Genomic DNA, 18624 nt, shown 5'->3' on the forward strand with positions numbered 1-18624 from the left:
TGGCCCAAGTGTTTCTCTCTCGCTGGATGCTGTAATGGGTTTACATATTATCATATGATCATAAAGATCAATAATTTGGATATTTACATGACCTCAAATTATTCTCAAGTCTTTAGCAATGGAAATTACTGAGAGTGATAATTAAGTATCTACAAATGGATCAATGGTTCAAATAATTTTCAACTAAATTAGTAGTGTGCCAAGCCAGATTTTTTGTGTCATTAATGTAAGAAGATGTTTGCAGATCTTAGAGAATGTGGGCCGTTCTCCAAAGAAAATCAGAAAACAACATGCTATAATACTAAGGAAACATAACAAAAATACATTTATTTTTTTATTTTTTATTAAATTTACAGTGTTAGTTTTTCTTTACTGCGTTAAAATATTTAAAATATAATTTTTTAAGTTTTTTTTTAATATGATTTTATTTTTTTTATTCTTTTTTAGTTATTTTTAGTGAAATAACTAAAAAAAAAACACACGTAATTTAAAATAAAAAGCAAAAGATAATATTTTCTAAAAAAAATTATACAGTAAAAATAATATGTTTTTGTTGATTTTAGAATATTTATTAAAAGTTTTCTAATATTAACGGTGAGCCCAATGTTAGTAGCCCATTTAAAGACTGAAGACTGTATAGCATCTCGCAGAGTGCTGGACAACAGTGGGCTCTTGGGTCACTCTAAATTTGAGGAATGAGACGAATCCAATTGCTCCCTTTGTAATGAAAACAAAATAATATTTCTTATGATGTTTAATTTGGTATTCAATTTTTTGTTTTCTAATACTGCCATAGTTTCATAAGAGATTTAATTCTAAATTCAAATTTAGTGTGTTGGATATAAATGAAAACTCATTTGAAATTTTATCAGGTTAAATTATAGAGTTCCTTATAACTAAATTAGGCTTTATCAGATTTAATAAAATTCATGAAAATATATATAAGAATGAAGATGTCTAATATATAGAAGTTCAGATGCATACAAAAAACTTTTGATATGTGCATTTGTTTTTTATATATAGACATTATACTGAACATGTAATTTTCTATATTTTTTTAATTATTAACTTTTATTCAAATTATGATATTAATATGTTAACTGATATATTCCTTTTCTAATAAAATAAAAATTCTAGTCATAAAATTAATATATTAATTAATAAGTTATTTTTTAATTAGATAATAATTTAAAATATTAAAAAGATATTATTTATACTATGGATACTATTTCATATTATATAACTAATTTGTGAATTGAAAAATTAACAATATTTTCTCATTTTATATGATATACCATCAATCATAATTTTTCACGTTATTATATGTATCTAAATTAGTTTGAATTTAATTTTATTCATATAAATATTTATTAAATAAGAATTTCAATTTAGATTTTACGAATTAAAAATAATTATTATAGAAATAATAGCGACAGCAAAGACAATGCAAACTTAAGCAATTAAGTTAACCTTTATTTAAGCTTTGAAATGGTATATTTAAAGGGATATAATGAAAGTTCTATTGATGTAATTTTCCATGATTAAGTTAAATGACAACTCCTTTTTCTGAATGATTCGTTTATTTCCTTCGAATTCTGGTGTGGTTTTAGAAAAGGTTTATGAACTTGTTGTCTTTATGAGATGCCATTGGATTAGCAAAGTGACACAGTCCCTTTTATTTTGGAGTACAATTCCACTAGATTTTTACCTTTGCTCTTCCGTTCTATAAAAAAATCCTAAGTAAAGTTACATTTTAAAAAATCAGAATTAAATATTAGATAATATTGAATGAATAAAATGTGCTAAAGTTAGCACCATCGGCTCTTCTTTTATAGTGCCCATATAATATTTTTTAGTTTCTCTTTTGAGCAATTATTGTTGTACTAGTAAAATAATATGATTAGCAACTTTTATACATTCATTTCATTGCACTATGCAAGAAAAACTGGTTTCCTTTTTCAAGCTTTTTTCCTTTGGTGATTAGGCAGAGTGGTTTGTTTTCTTTTCAAGAATTAGTTAATTAAGGGAATAGGAGCCTACGAGTGCTGTAATTAATGCGTCTAAAGTTTTACAACCAAATCTCAAAACTCAAAAATCAAATTTTGGGCAATCATAATTGTCTCTTTTTGGAGTCCAAGGATCAAATGGCACCTGGATTGGATACAAAAGAACATTAACATACTTAATCCTTACTCTATCCGAATTGGCAATGGAAGCTTAATGTCTGTTGTAGGTATATATGATAGCTATTTAGGCTTTAAGATGAGAGGAAAGAGGAAGATTTACTAAATTTGGAATAGGTGCAACTCTATGGCCTAAATAATAAATCATATGTCCATGACACATGCTCTCTAGTTCTGCTTAAACTAATCCATGGTTATCATTTCATGTACACTTTTATATATGACTAGTCTCTCTATCATTGGACGACTCGGTTACTTTATTGCCAAAAATCTCCTCCATTGCAATTGCGACCTTTCTTTTTGGCAGTTTGTAGCCTCTACAGGAAGCAAGGTATAAAATTTTATTAATCATCAACCACTGCTGCACTCTTTTCTTTCAGAAGCAGCAGACAAATCTAAAAACCATGATTAACAGGAAGAGAACTGGATCCCTTTAATCAAATTGGACTAACAAATTATACATCCCCATGGAAACTTAAGAGAGGCCTTACACTTCAATAATGAAAAATTCTACAAATATTTTTATAATGTTTGTATCCCTATCAGAAACCAGAGCATACAAATACCAAATGATATTTTCTTTTTTCTTTTTGTTTTTTGTGGACAACAGAAAGTACAAAGAGAGAACAAGTTAATAGCAAAATAACAATAATGGACGAGTGTAGCAGCCCCCCCAATTTATTTGTTGAACCGAATGGGAGGTTAAAGGCAGGGGTCCTAACAAATCTAAATACATCAAAGAATCGAGATGATACTGAAAACAAACCAACTGCAGACAAACCAAAAGCACATCCACACACATTTGAAAGAAGAGAAAAAAAAAAAGAAAAAAAAAAAAAGAACCAACTACTACTTGGCATTGAGCTCAGTCGAAGAAATCCCATGGGAATTTGGGTTGATGGACTGAATTGTTATTATTTTTATTTGTCGCTGGATTGGATGCCGATGATGATGGTACCGGCAGTAATGCTGGAGTAGAATCAAAGGTTTCCCATTGCGTGGTAACCACAACTGCACCTGTTGCTGAATGCCTCGATGACTGCTGCTGAATGGGGGAGTGCCTTGGTTGCTCCTCTTCATCTATTGGTATTAGACTTTGCCCATTGGAGCGCCTTGCTTGCTGTTCTTGAATCGGGGCTAGTCTCTGTCCATTTGAATGCTTTAAATCTTGTTGTCGCGTTGGTATGTGATTCCCATTGCCATTAGGCATCGAGTTCTTCAACTTCAACATATCCAAAGTCTCTACATACTTTTGTACTCTTCTCACCTATACCAACAATCAGAAAAGAATTTACTAAAGCTGCACTCCACCATTTTGTAAGGTACAAATTTGATATCTAAATTGGGAATCAAAGTTACCTGCATTTTCCTTTGTAGTTTCACATCCCCATCTGCCATGATTCCATCCAGTTTCAGCAATTGATTCATCAATAACTCAATCAAATTAAGAACAGTTTTCTCTGCTACTTTCCCTCCTTTTGTAATAATAGATTCGAGAGCCGACACCTACCCAATTTCAATTATATCATTAAATTACATATCCAAAAACAAAAAATTAACAATTCAAAGGAGTAATAAGTTAATTTACCTGGCCAGCTAGCCTATCAACTTCGAGGCTGATTTCTGAGATAGATTTTGAAGCTTTCTCCATCTTGGCGTTCTTTCTCATCTGAAGAAAACGTTTTTCCTGGCTAATTGGGTCTTCAACAAGCACAATCTTGGACTTGTCTTTCACTCCAGAAATATCAAGAAATGCTTTTGAATCCCTCTCTTTATCTTTAAATATCAGCTTTTGGTCTTCATGATTCAGTCCGGTCGGCCCTGTCAACATTTTCTTCAACTCCCCTATGACCAAAGGAAAAGGGAGAAGAAACTTAACCAGCTTCCCAATCTAAAATTTTAGACCTAAGAGTTCTTCTTCACAAAAAAAAAAAAAAAGAAAGAAAGAAAGAAAAGGGAGGAGAATTTTTAAAAAATTACCAAATGTAGCTTGAGAGCTGATACTCAATTCGTGGTAAGTTGACCCGTACTTAACCCTAACTCTTATTGTCGGTGGAGAGATAGAGCTCCGATCGGAGTCTGGGGTTCTCTTCTGTACTAACATTCCCCCTGGTCTAAGCTCCCATTCTGACCCAGACTCACCTCCACGGCCGCCGCCGACGCCGACGCCGACACCAGCAGTTGAGCCGCCATTCATATGCGACAGCCCTGTCGGTTTAGTATTCATTCTCATCATCTGTCCTGTTTTATTTTGTTTATTATTATTATTATTATTATTATCGGTTACAAAAATTTATGACACTTTTTAAGACAAAAGAGCTTCAGATCTCTAGGAACCGTGATTCTTGACGATCTGAATTAGAAACCAAAAGATGCCCAATTAAGAGAAAGGTCTTTTAGACCTTGTTTTACAAAGCTCCTACCCAGCATTACACGAGTCAAAAACCCCCAATAGCCACGCGTAGTTTCTTCTCCTGTCTTCTTACTTTATTTTCTCTTCATAAATCTTAGATTCTTGGAATTCAAGAAAACTAAGTTCACCATTTGCTGCAAGAAAATCAAGAATCTCCCTAAACCTCTTATGAATGAAGAAAGTAAATCCCAGATCTCTTCCCACGAAAATGCAACTAGATAGCTCCAACACTCTTTCAAGCTTTTCTTTTCTTTTTTTCTTTTTCAAGAATTAGAATCCAATATACAAGAAATTTTTAAAACTCACTGATTTTTCCATAGAAAGGACCGGAAAAATCAATGTAGAATCAAAATCTGAAAGAAAAATAGGATTATTCTCTCCGTGTTCTGGACATTTCGGGGAAGGAGAGAAACTTTTTTTTTTTTTTTTAAGAGAAAATAAATATAAAAACGAGTGGACAGCTAACTGAGCTGTTGTTGTGACTTGAGAACTTATATATATATTTATACTGATACACATTATTTATGTATTATTGGAGATTATTTTATACTTAAACTATATTTTTTTTATAAGAAAAATATAAATTGAAAATTAGACAAAATGACTACGGAAGCCGCCAAAGCTACTGCTTAAAGATTAAAAAAAAACGGTGGAAAAAACTCGGGTTCTTTCACAAAACAATGCTGTAATGTTTCAACGCATCGAGGTCTATATGAACTCGAGTATGACTTATTCTCTAATTAGGCCACGTGTAATGAGGAGGGCATTTACGGAAATCATTGGCAACCCAATCATTATCTAGTTAATTGTTGGTAGTCACAAGTATACACTTGGCAGTCAATTGTGGCGAGCATCTTGCTGTCTGGTGACTTTAGGTGTATGCGTATGTACATGTGTGTGTTTGTGTCATAATAACTCACAAGGAAGTGAGGCCTTAGTTAAAACAGCAACTGGGCTTTGATCATACCAAAACCGGTGACGTTTCGCTTTCCCTTCGTTCACACGTGTGCTAGAGTTAGAGAATTAATAGCATTTTTTACTGTATTTTTGTTGTACATCTTAAATTCTTTATTTAAAAAAATATATTATAAAATAATATTTTAATATTTTATTTATTTTTGAAATATATAAAAAAATTAATTATATATAGAAAGTAATTTAGCTCTATGCCCATAAAGAGTTAATTTTTATTCTCTACTCTAAAAGCACTATAAATTTCCATATATTTAATTTAATTAATATTTTTATTAATAAAAATTAGAAAATTAATATTTATTAATATATATAAAAATAAAATATAAAATATAAAAAAAATATTGAATTTGAATAAAAGATATATTTTTTATTATAAAAATTATATTTTTTAAAATAAAAATCACCATTTGCTCTAAAAGTGGTGTGTTGTGGAAACTGGTACGTGACAATATGAACAGGAAGAACCTTGTAAATTTCTAACTACCGATGCTAAAATACCATTGTTATTATTAGCCTAGTAATTAGCTGTTATTTTTGGTTAAATACCTTAACTAAACGCCAGTCTTACTATTGAAGCGATACATCATTACACCCATTTAAAATGTTTTTTCTTTGTAATTTTCTAGTAATATTCATCTCCAATTACGCATTACTGATGCAAAAAATCACGAAAAGATAACGTTTGGTATGTTCATGTGAAGTGTCCAAAATAAATGGAATTTATGCATGTGTCACACATTATACTAATATCCCTGAGTATAAATTATAATGTATCTATATAGTTCCTATATGTAGTTCCTGTTATCTTTTTATAATTAGCTAAACACAATATTTCACTGGAACATATATATATATATATATATATATAAGAAATAAAGAGAGGATCATAAGAAAATTTTATTATATGCTTTAGGAATAAACAACTAAAAGGAAAATCAAAAATTATAATATTTAAATTTTATGTTTCTTTTTGGATTTTGAGAACACATTGTTTGATGTTCATGTAGTCCATATCGACACATGGGGTTGAAGGAATTAGTGGCTTTTATTTCACAAAGATATAGAAAGAAATATTTGGACAGAAGCAAGCCTGCAAAATATCCCAACACTTCAATGCTCCCATTTGTCTATACAAACTGTTTGTATTTCTACATGATAAGAAGAAGAGCAATTACGTAGATATTTTAGTAAGTAATATTTTGTAAAAATTCGATACAAATTCTATAAAATTTTTATAAATAAATATATAAAAACATTAAAAAATAATTACATCATAAATTACGGAATCCTATAATTCACTTAATTTAATAATTTCATCTATAGTTTCAATCACTTCAATAATTTCTTCTATCAATTCTTGCTCACTTGAATTATTTTTTTCTCCCCAAACTAATTATTAAAAATATTTGCTAATAACAAAATAGAAAATTCTTACTTATAAAAGAATGCATATATACTAAATATTTTATGTGAGTTAAGCTTTTTCATATATCTTGAGAAATAATAAAAAATTATCCTATTTTTAAATTCAGTGAGTGGGGTTTGTTTCTATTTTCAATATTTGATGGCCATCCTCATTTTTTATTTTTTTTTTAAAAGATAGTTTATAAGCCAAATTTTTGTGTCTTTAGGGATAGACGTTATTCAATATTAAACAATCATCCCTTTCACTAATTCTAACATATTATAGAATTTAAAAATGCTTGCTTTATTTTCCTGAATTTAATCTTGGAAAACTTTTCTATCTGTTAATAGTTTTTAGTCGAAGTTCCATTCAAAAACTAACTGCTGATCTATTTATGAATTTGCGTTAATATCATAATCGAAATAATTATGTTTTCTCGAAGGAAAAAAGAAAAAAGAAAAAGTAATATTAAATGCAAAACTAGGACCACGTCAAAGTACCGTACTTGGCAACAAAGTAAATAGAACACAAGATTACTTACGTCAAAATTTTCTGTAGAAAACACGTGGCTGTCATCGGTTGCATCATCGTCTATGTCAAAAATCTAGGCCCTCGATTCTGCTACGACTGTTTTAAGCTCAGTCTTTCGAACACTTTCTTTTTCAGTGAGCACTTCTCTCTCTATAATTAAATTGCCTGCCACCGACAGTCCTACACGTGAGAGCGGCACGTTCAGGTAACTATAGACGTGGAGAGATCAAAGCCGTAGAGAAAATTCATCCTCACGTGGTGATTTTCTGTATTAAAAAAAGAAGAAGAAAAGAAAAATGGGACTATTATTGTGTGTGCATGCGTATGACAATGCAACTTTCGATTTGGTTTAAACAGAGTTGAACAGAGGGCGGTGGCTGCTGCTGTTGTTGTATTCTACCTCTTGCTTTTCTCTTAACCCATTATCTTATATTAATTTCCTCATTTTGTCCATTGTATTCTATACTAAATTTCAAAAATGTATCATTATTCCCATAATATTATTAAAAGGAATTTAAAGTTGTGATCATAAATAAAATACCCATCTCAACAAAATAGTCAACATTATTAATAATATATAGTCAACTAAATACAGGAGCTGCTAATCATTTAGTGATGTAATAATTTTTTTTTCAATTGCAAAATTTGAACAGTTTTTTACCTCAATTTTTTTATTCATAATGATGATAATATTATCGGTTTAATAATAATAAATAAATAACAAACAGTTTCATATCATATATTATTAAATATTTAATAAAAAATAACCAAACTAAAAATATTTAAACTTGAAAAATATATATAAACTATTTATCGCTTTAATTAATATATCAATTCTTATTTTTTAAAATTAAATTTTGCATGGATAAAAACTATATGTTAGTAACAATTATATAAACAAAAAATCTATGTCGGAAATTTGCATAGATATGACGAATCCCTTTAATGTTTTTTAAATATTTAGAAGAAAAAAAAAAAAGATTTGTGTAGCGTATGAATGATATGCATATTCCAATAAAATTCATGAGTTTATGGCAAGAATCAGTTGATGGAGAATCGGATAATAAACGAAGTGTTTTAGATTAAAGAGAGGAGATATAAGTTGATTTTGATTCTAACATTTATAATGACAAAATTGATTACTAAGTAATTTGTTTTATATAATGGCGTTAGATTAGGAACAGGATACCGACCATTGAGCATTTAAAATTGGTGTTATTGGAAAATATGCTTTTGGTTCCCACTGGTTTTATGGAATTTCTGTGGGACTTGCGGTCAAATTAATCACCACGTGATAACGCGTTTGGTTTCTTATATTAATAAATCCAATTTTAAAATCTTACATGTTGATCTTTAAAATGCTCTCATCTTACCATTAATTCAAAGTTCTCAATCAGTTATAAATAAGATGTAAAAATTGCTGTCAGAGATATTTGGACGAAATAATACGAGCCACATTATTTTATGCTTCTAAATAATCATTAACTATTCGATTTGTATACAATAGCATCGGAATTTATACTGTAGGTTGAGAAAATATAATATTATTATGTGTAATTAGATTTAAGACATCAGATTAAATTAAGGTTAGTAAAAATATTTTTTAAAACTTTTATTTTTATAATAGTTCACGATGTATTAAATATATTTTTTTTTAAAAATCAACACCAGAAAGAATAATTATTTTATATATCCATCCTTTAGGGTCTTTACCATGCTAATTTAATTACATATTAGATTAGTTGGGAAAGAATGGTTGGTTAAAAGAATAAAAAGAGGGGAAAAAAGAAAAAGAAAGCAAATGTATTATGTTTTCATTTTGTATAAATAAAAGCTTTATCTTTGTAAAAAGAATCAAATATCCAAAATAGAGTGCAGAACTCGATGCAATGAATTAATATATGGCAAACAGGGAAAAGGTCGGTGTCGGTCGACCAAATTAGCAGTCTACCCAATGCTAAAAGAGAATGGATGCGTCCTGCTGCAATCCTTTTAAAATTCTTACCTATGCATTTTTATTCCTACACCTAAACAATTATCTAATATATAATTTTATTATTAATTATGTTTTTATATTATTTAATATTAAAAATAAAAATAAAAATATTTCTATATACGGATTACTTCTTTTATTTATTATAATATTTATTTATAACTTTTTAATAAGGCTATACGCTACATGGAAAGAAATATATATATATAAATATAATTAGATATTTCATATTATCACACGGCATATTAAATATTTCCGTCACCGGAGTTGATTAATCTGTAATCTTGCTATCACGAGCTGAGCAGTTCCAAATCTTTTGTGCCATGAAATATATATTGTTATTTTCAGTCTTTGGAGGCAGAGCTACTGAAAATGGCAGGGCACCATTTTTGTTGAATACACGGGTAAGGCAATTTACGTAGTTATCTTGCAAGTCAAAGTTATTCCTAATTTGATATTGCCGTGGCACTTGCAAATTGACACTTTCTGGTCCAACGTTGATGCCTGGCCTAATACCCGTTTCTTTTTTGTTTTCTTTAGCACGTATGGAAAACTTCTAATTGAACGTACACTTGCAATTTTACTCCAACTATAGCCCCACAATGGAAAGTAGAGAATTATATTACCTTTTGATTCAACTCAATCCTGAAGAAAACTTGGCCACAGCACCTCAAGCAACAACATTGTTGCCTTTGCAAGAAACATGAGACCAACCGTAGTTATTATTCTACTAATCGTATACTTTATAAAATACAACCTACTTAAGGGTTTCAATTAATAGTTAGGATTTGATAATCTAATTTAATAATTCTTTCTATGTTCACCAATCACCACTGAATCCAATAATAACATGATGAGTGTTTTTCTTTTTCTTTTTGGGTTAACCTACCATTTTCTAGTTCGTTGAAGAACATACATATGATTTTGAAACTAACCAAAGAAATGAATTATTTGATGAAGATTAATATGGGAAAGGTACTTGATGGGCACATTAGAACATGTGGCATGATGAGTCTACCACATTGCTACCAGCCCAAACCCAAAAAAAAAAAAAGCCTAAAAAATATTCCAGTTGTGTAATAATAGCTTATTTATTGTAGCAGCAAAATAATTAAAGCCTTGGACTGGTATCACTATCATATCATCAATATTTGCTAGCCATGGCCTCCAAAACCACTCATTTCTTGTTGACCCATCGAATGCACCAATAAGTCATCCATGTAAATCCATATCCCTTTGATTTCTATTATCAGACGACCTGTGTGTTGAGGGGTCTCTTTAATTAGTTAGCTCCTTCATTAGCTTTAACTTAATTACGTCCGATAATGAAAATCCAGCTACTTAGTAATGTATGAATATATTCAACAGTTGAGATGCGAACCCCTCACCTACAACTCCACAAGAACCCATGAAAATTATGATAAGAGCTGACGAATTAGAATTATGGGGAGTCTACTAATTATTTATAGTCAAACTGATTTAATTTTTTTTACACCTGTGATTAACTTATGTACGTTTAGAAACTTATATTGACTGTGGGATCGAAGTGCCAGAAGCCACATCCATTGAAATTCAGACAGGACAAACACTTCTCCAATTCTCTATTCCACTCTGTAAACATGTATTCTTAATTTTATTTTTCTGATGGCGATGTGTATCTTCATACTTTGATATTATGATATCCTTGTACTGCTGTTTGCTGTTTGCTGTTATTGTTTGTGCCCCCCCGTCCCCCCAAAAAAATAAATAAATTCCAGAAGCCATGAAAATGATTCACCATAATCTATGCAAAAAGACCAGCACATGGCCACTAATGTCAACAAGCCACATTACATGATTCCACCCAAAAAAAATCAAAAAAGAAAAATACAAAGCATAATACTCATTATTGTCTCATAAGTCAGAAACATCAAGCAATCTTGTATTCTAACGGCTAATGTTTTGGCTCTATGCTTTCTTTGTTTTGGTTAATCATTTTGGTAAACTGATGCAATAACTGGAGAATTTTATTGGTGAACTTAAGAATCACAGTTATTCTAATTATGCCTTCCATTTCTAGGAAAATCGTTTTAGTTTTTTTTTTTTTTGTTCCTGAAAGAAATTAAAATGATTATTAGATATATATCGCTGACGGACATTTCAACAAATAACAACTTCAAAACTGTTTCATAGCGAATTCTTTCAAATGAAAACAAAGGAAAGGGAAAAAAGAACAAATCAAAGGATCAAGTTGGCATTGATGCAACGGTGGAAATGAGAGTAGTGAGATGAGAGGTGGGACTGCTGCCAAATTTTATACTCTCTTTCAATTGTCTCAACCTTTTTACTCTAAAAGCTGGTGGCCTTGACGTAGCCGGTCGATCACTGCCATCCGCTACCTCGGCAGATTGCATTTATTATTATCGTTAATCTTTCTTCTTTCTACTTGTAACGTCCTTTAAAGAAATTAAACTTATTAATTATTAGTTATAACACGAAATTGATCCGTGACTGAAATTTTCTTGGAGGCAATTCTACCGTCTTGCTCTGAAATTTTCAAGATCCTGTAGTATATGGGCAAGAAGTTGGTAAAGCCCGATAATTACCAGTCTAATTATAATTATGGCAGGGCTGGTCGGATGGACATCCAATGATGGAGCCCAGCTGAACTGTTTGAGAAGATCATATCTTTTGGAGATTTAGTTCATTTTATTAAAATTAAATCTGTCTCAATTGGACAAGACATTCATTTTATTTGTATCTGCTGTGTTTTAATTCCACATGATTGAGCTAATAAACTATTATAATATCATGAAGATGGCGCTAAAGACTCTTATCATATTAGTAAACCAAATTATTTGGATAAAACCCATTAAAAAATCTCGAAGATATTTGTAATCCATATTCTTTTTAACTAACTCCAAATTCATTTGATGTTCTTCCCTTGTAGTTGCTATGAATCTATGACTTAACGTCTCTGAATATCAATCTCTAAATTTCAAGAAAACAGAAATATTTCCTGTTTCACATGCTGACATACAGGGTCACTGTCATTTAATTACCTCCAAACAAGGTCTATCAATTCAAACAATGTAGAAAACCTTATCTCTGGAAAAAAGAATTTAAAGAAAATAAAAGTGCAACCCATGGTTAAGACCAGAAGCTTATCGAAATAGGGCACAGACCATATTCAGCTGAGACACAATACTAAAGCTTTCTATAAGATAATAATGGCAGCCCTAAGTTGCCATCTTCAGTTCACCGTTTCTAAAGGTTGTTCTAATGTCAAAGCTAAGCCTTTTATCTTCTGTTCTGCCCAGCCTGCTAAAAGCAATATCAAGGTGACAATTTTTTACTCTTTGCTTACTTTGTGTGTCGCTAGAACTTTAAGAGGAAAAAACTGCAATAAGTTTTCTTTGTTTTTTTTTTTTGGTTGGGTCAATAGGTAGTTGTCAATGGAGCAGCAAAGGAAATAGGAAGGGCGGCGGTAATTGCAGTGACTAAGGCTAGAGGTATGGAAGTAGCAGGTGCAGTGGACACCCATTTTGTTGGGGAAGATGTTGGACTGGTTAGTGGTTGAGAATGTTATTTACTCTTTCTTCATAATTCCTTTGCTTAGTAACTCCTTTTTTCACTTCCCATATCCACTACTTGAAGTAGCTTTGTGACATGGAAGAGCCACTGGAAATACCAGTAATAAATGACCTTACCATGGTATTGGGTTCCATTTCTCAGGTAAAATGTACTGAAATTACTCTCTTCTCGGAAGTGTTAATTATAACGGGAAAGTATGCAAATTATATTGTTTATGATGTTTTGCAGTCAAAAGAAACTGGGGTTGTTATTGATTTCACCGATCCTTCTACAGTTTATGACAATGTGAAACAGGTTAATCATCTTTCCATCAACTGCATAAACAAACAGTTTGTATTTTCGTTGTTATCTCTATTAACAGCAACTAATCACAGATTTCTTTCAACTTCCGTAAACTGCTAGGCAACAGCATTTGGCATGAAAAGTATAGTCTACGTGCCTCGAATTAAAGTAGATACAATTGCTGCATTATCTGCACTCTGTGAGAAGGCCAGCATGGTGAGCATAGGGTGAGATATTATTACAGTTAAACTACGGTGAACACCTCCATTCATCATTCATCTAAAGACCCACATTTCTTCTTCAATTACGACACTTTCAAATTGGGCTGCACAAACAACAGGGTTGTCTGGTTGCACCGACTCTATCCATAGGATCAATACTCCTGCAGCAAGCCGCGATTTCAGCTTCTTTTCACTATAATAACGTAGAGATTGTGGAATCAAGGGCACACGGAGCAGTAAGTTAAATGAAATTCTATCTGCATCTTACCAATTATGCTCATGCTCAAACACAGTGAACCAAACCTTGAGGATGAAGCATTAGATATTGCATTTCGAATTTTCTTTTATATACAGGACCTTCCATCAGCCGATGCAAACCAAATTGCAAAGAACCTCTCCAACCTGGGCCAGATCTACAATAAAGAAGATCTATCAACAGATGTTTTGGTAAGAAGCCACTTCGCAAAGTTAAAATATACCGGAATTTCTTTGATGCCAAAAGCTATCAAAACTACTACAGTTCATTTTCCTTTTATTGCAAGGCTAGGGGCCAAGTTCTTGGAGAAGATGGTGTCAGGGTGCATAGCTTAGTCCTACCAGGGCTTCCCTCCAGCACGACAGTTTACTTCTCTAAACCAGGAGAGGTGCAATTTCTGACTTTTTTTTTTATCATTGGAAAACATTGAAAAGTTGAAATTTTTCCTTTCTACTTTGTGGCTGTTGACCTCAGGTATACTCTATCAAACATGATATCACAGATGTGCAATGCCTCATGTCTGGCCTACTCTTGGCTATTAGAAAGGTCATCCGTCTAAAGGTAACCCATTGTTTTGTTTTTCATTTCTTTTTTTCTTCATTCCCTCTGCTTCAAGCTTCAGCAAGCCTCAATGTAAAATCCTTCTTTTTGTCTTTTTCTGTAGAATCTGGTATATGGCTTGGAAAAACTTTTGTAAGATGTTTGATGCTCTCGAATCTCGGCATGGAACTTAACTCCTTGGTAAACCTGCAAAGCAGATAAAGAAACAGTGTCATCCTGCAGACGAGTATATGAAAGGAAAATTGACATATCAGAAAGGGAACAAATTGTTAAGTTATAAACTAGAAGACATGAATATTTAAATGAACCTTTTGAAATTTCAAAGTTTTGGACTTGCAGTTTGAATATAATCATGATGAAGGATTTTATGAGACCCCATGTTAGTAAGAATGCCAAGTATCTCCATCATAAACAAATTTTTGCACTTTTGACTTTAATAACTAAAATTGAACTCGACAATTTTCACAGCGGAAGTGCCAATCCCTACAATGACCTAGTTATCCAAGCTGAATTTATTTTCTTTGGTTCCTTCTTCATGAAGAAACGATATGATTTGATTGGGAGATTTTGGACTTGTGTTGCATATGAACAAAGAGGCACAAAAAGCAAACCAAACTTTGTGTCATATCTTCCATGCAATAATGCTAGCAAATATTTCTTTTATTTAAACAAGGAGTCATCTGGTCCAATTGATATATCCCCAACTATCAAAAGGAAGGGCAAATCCAACTTTAGTTTGCATAATTTAAATACTAAACCTGCTAGATTTTGGCCGTTCTCCATTCTCAGACAACACTCCTCAAACCATGTATCCGTGGTATCTAGCAATTTATTTTCAATCTTCAGCATTCCCTTCTTGACCAATTACTTTATCTGGACAAATAACATCCTTCTTGGGAATGAGAATTCCAACTGCAGTCTCCATAATATCTAGTCAACAGAGCTTAAAGAAGCTTTTAAAAAGCAAGGAAAAAATACTAACTCTTTCTTCTCGTGGGCAGCAAAAGAAACTATAAATTTTAATTCAGCTCCTAAGGAATTCTGAGAGAAGCTTTTAGATATACAAGAAATATCTGATACAAAAATTTTCAAATTTTTTCAAAATTTTTTATAGTAAAAGCAGGAACAGTTTTAGCAACCTGGAAGTTGATAAACCCTTGACATTCACTGTTTGGGCTGGTTAATAAGTCTCCACCCTCTTTGGGAAGTAGAACTTCAGAACACATAACTACTTCAAAGGGAAGCCACTTTGATGCAGTTGCCCTTTTGGTTGAATGAATGCATATTACTTGTTTCCAAGCAGACTTTTAAGATTATAATTAAAAGAATTTTTTCCAGCAGATTACCCTGTAATTCATATGATTAAGATATGCCAACAGTGTATCAAACTCAGGAAACGGATAGCCATTTTCAATTGGCACCTGCAACGCGAAGCATTGACACTGGCCTTCAACTAGTGGCAAAATTAAAGCAGCCTTTTGACTAGTTGCTGATGATTGAATTAGCACATTAAAACTGATAGCAAATGTATTACAATTCCGAACATGTGTTCTCACCTCCAAATTTGTTTGCCACTGCTCCTATCCAGGCTCTGTCCTTGTCAGTATATGCAGTGTCAATGCTAGAGGCCAACAAGACAAAACCTTCAGCCCTATCCATCTCCTTGGCATTTTGTAGAAGCACAGGCTCTACCAGAAGTGAACGAGTCCCCCTGGGAAGCATCTCCCAGAGTCTGGATTCTGACATGATGATGAAACCATCATAGTTTACACAGTAGAATCACTCCATTTAATCACATGTAAATCAAATTAGAGCTGAGCTCGCAGGACTACATAATTTCTTAGTATATCAAATTAAGATGTTTCATTGTACTTTACACAAACAAAGATGGCATTAGCAAGTTCTTCTATATTAACAGAAGGAATTTGATTAATAGGAGGCTTGGATTCAGTCTCAGGCATTGCCCACAGAAGAAATTACCAGATTTATTATTTGTATTTTCAAAACTTCACAGTTTCATGGGGTCTAGAGACATAGGAGTAGCTGTAGCTGAAAAGGAGAGGGTGGGGCTGGTGGGGAGTGAAGATGGTTAACAAGTGTACCTGAATTTTCTGAAGACATAGCAATCAAGATTTTTTTTCTTCTTTTGATTTATCAACTTGATATGCTATGCATTTAGGTATGGAACATTCCAGTAACCTTATTTATACTTTAGTTACCATGTTAATTCTTAACCAATACAACCAATACAAAGAGACCACCTTTAAAATAAAATGCAACATTTCTGACGGAAGAAAGGAAAATTCTGATTTTACCTGCAGTCTGCGGAAAATAAAGGGTATCCTTCAAGTCAAACAACCCAATATCTTCAATCCGTCCCTTAAACCAATCTATGACCTGAGCCTTTGATATATTATCTGGAGTGTTCCAATATCCCCGGACACATAACTCACCTTGAATATAAATTAACTGTAAAATTGAAGGATTAAACAACAGTTTACAACTTAACAAAACTAGCATCGATTCATTTCAGATTTAGTCTAGATTTGGAAAAGAAAAAAACCCTGATATTACATTCAAGGCTAGGATATAGAATCCTAGTACATTTTTCATAGGTCTAACAGAATTTTACAATGGTTATGAAATGAACGTACCACAGCTATACTGTTTGTATTTCTCAGTAAAACATAGGTTGCCCAAGCCAAGTCCTCCTTTAGAGTATCAGACACATTTTCTGACATCACAAAAATTTGCTCAGATCCTTGAGGAAGCGCTGTCTGATCCACTGGAGTAGCACCCTGCAATACCATTGCAAACCAAAATAAAAAAGATTAGCAGCTACTCAATCACAACTACAAGATAGAAAAACAATTGAGTTATCTACACTTTCTGTTTCTTGGTGATTACTTTGAGAAATCTTCCAAAATAAGGAAGTGCAATAGAGAATGCTGCCAAAGAAAGGCCCAGAGCCTCCGTCCTCTGCACCAAAACCCAATATTAACATAAATCCAATAATCATTCCATTCAGAACAATAAAAACAAATCCTTACCATTTGTGGCAGACTGGTAACAGAATTAGAACCCAGAAAGTGGTTCAATACCAAAAGCGATCCGAACCCGTATCCTATCCATCTGGGTAGATATGACTCATCTAATCCAGGTATCCCTAGAAATCCCAGCTGACAATTGTTTAGCATATTTTATGAGCTGTTGGTTAATGTATAACAAAAACTATTATTATTATTTACCAAATGTGAAGCGAAGAACAGAAAGATTGAGGTCCTGCTGCTGATCTTTTTTCCTTTGAGAATTATCAATTCGAACTATTATCGATGCGTTTTTGGACTTTACACTGTTATTGGCGCGAAATTTCGGATGCGTTATTAGCGGGTTTATTGAAAGATTGCTCATTTTTCTATTTTTCTTTCTTTCTGTTGTTTGGCAATCGAGAAATTTTGGATTTTCAACTCCTGAAATAACTCAAAGAAAAGAATGAAAATAAAAATTGTGTTGCACAATGCTGGACTCGGAAATTAAAATGCATTTTCTGTAGAGCCCAGGCCCAAGAAAACAAGGACTGCTTTCATGCCGCAAAGAATATTTTGGGTTGGTCCAAAAATTATACTAAAGTTAGGCCTATAATTTTTTCTTTCAACGAAAAGATAGAACAAGATTCAAATTTATGATTTGATTCAAGTGAAAATGTGCAACTTTTGCCAGACTTTTTGTCTTCGGGAGTTCAAAGCTCCAAGTGAAATGAATATACATTTTAAGGATTTATTATGTTGGATCACGCTTTACTTTAAAATCAAATTTTTTTTTTAAATATCATTAATTATGGAAGAGTTAGTGGTAAGTGAAGATGAATTTACAATCTCTTGGCTTAATCCGAGTAGTCAACCCATTGCAAAAGGCAGGAGGCATGAAATAATTGCTGGGTATGACATTGACTATAGATAAGTAACCAAACGAGACCATAGTCATAGCAACGCAAGAATTTGAGAACTGGTTTTTCTTTTTGTTCCTAATTTGTGCAAATTTTTCTCCATCATTTTACAATAATATACTTATGCCTAGAATCTAAACTTTATGTTCCATTTACTCTGTTGAAAATAACTTTTATATATAAATATTTAATATTTTATTCCCAAGATAAATATCTTGATTTTTCTATTATTTGGTTATATTCGGAAAATTATGAAAATAATTAATCATAGTGTTTAATATGTTA

At 32.1% G+C, this 18624-nt stretch overlaps 3 protein-coding genes across 10 annotated transcripts; 1 reads left to right on the forward strand and 2 right to left on the reverse strand.

The window, feature by feature from the left end:
- Window positions 1-2681: 2681 nt before the first annotated feature.
- On the reverse strand, window positions 2682-5056 carry LOC8258296 (BAG family molecular chaperone regulator 1). Its single transcript, XM_002510794.4, has 4 exons — window positions 4164-5056; window positions 3772-4028; window positions 3543-3689; window positions 2682-3450 (listed from the first exon to the last, which is right to left on the reverse strand). Exons 1-4 carry the CDS (start codon window positions 4417-4419, stop codon window positions 3049-3051), a joined length of 1062 nt encoding a protein of 353 aa, XP_002510840.1. The 5' UTR covers window positions 4420-5056; the 3' UTR covers window positions 2682-3048.
- A 7406-nt stretch (window positions 5057-12462) lies between these two features.
- Window positions 12463-14766, forward strand: LOC8258295 (dihydrodipicolinate reductase-like protein CRR1, chloroplastic). 3 transcript variants are annotated; one of them, XM_002510793.4, is made up of 10 exons: window positions 12478-12820; window positions 12925-13047; window positions 13140-13214; window positions 13302-13367; window positions 13476-13571; window positions 13696-13812; window positions 13931-14023; window positions 14119-14220; window positions 14307-14393; window positions 14497-14766. In XM_002510793.4, the coding sequence occupies exons 1-10, from the start codon at window positions 12710-12712 to the stop codon at window positions 14527-14529; spliced, it is 903 nt and encodes a 300-aa protein (XP_002510839.1). In that variant the 5' UTR covers window positions 12478-12709; the 3' UTR covers window positions 14530-14766. The 3 variants fall into 3 exon arrangements, with proteins under 3 accessions (XP_015581732.1, XP_002510839.1, XP_015581742.1); XM_015726246.3 differs by having other exon boundaries at window positions 12463-12820; window positions 14307-14766; XM_015726256.3 differs by having other exon boundaries at window positions 12797-12820; window positions 13137-13214; window positions 14307-14766.
- On the reverse strand, window positions 13389-17890 carry LOC8258294 (protein COFACTOR ASSEMBLY OF COMPLEX C SUBUNIT B CCB2, chloroplastic). 6 transcript variants are annotated; one of them, XR_007215588.1, is made up of 9 exons: window positions 17642-17890; window positions 17444-17559; window positions 17301-17372; window positions 17048-17191; window positions 16709-16862; window positions 15950-16132; window positions 15152-15305; window positions 13845-14579; window positions 13389-13737 (listed from the first exon to the last, which is right to left on the reverse strand). XR_007215588.1 is itself a non-coding variant. In XM_015726270.3 (7 exons), the coding sequence occupies exons 1-7, from the start codon at window positions 17802-17804 to the stop codon at window positions 14563-14565; spliced, it is 849 nt and encodes a 282-aa protein (XP_015581756.1). In that variant the 5' UTR covers window positions 17805-17889; the 3' UTR covers window positions 13389-14562. The 6 variants fall into 6 exon arrangements, 3 of the variants coding, with proteins under 3 accessions (XP_015581756.1, XP_015581760.1, XP_015581753.1); XR_001536060.3 differs by having other exon boundaries at window positions 13389-14579; window positions 15152-15266; XR_001536059.3 differs by having other exon boundaries at window positions 13389-14579.
- Window positions 17891-18624: the final 734 nt, after the last annotated feature.

This window comes from Ricinus communis, chromosome 4 (assembly GCF_019578655.1).
Source record: "Ricinus communis isolate WT05 ecotype wild-type chromosome 4, ASM1957865v1, whole genome shotgun sequence".
Classification (NCBI taxonomy): Eukaryota; Viridiplantae; Streptophyta; class Magnoliopsida; order Malpighiales; family Euphorbiaceae; genus Ricinus; species Ricinus communis.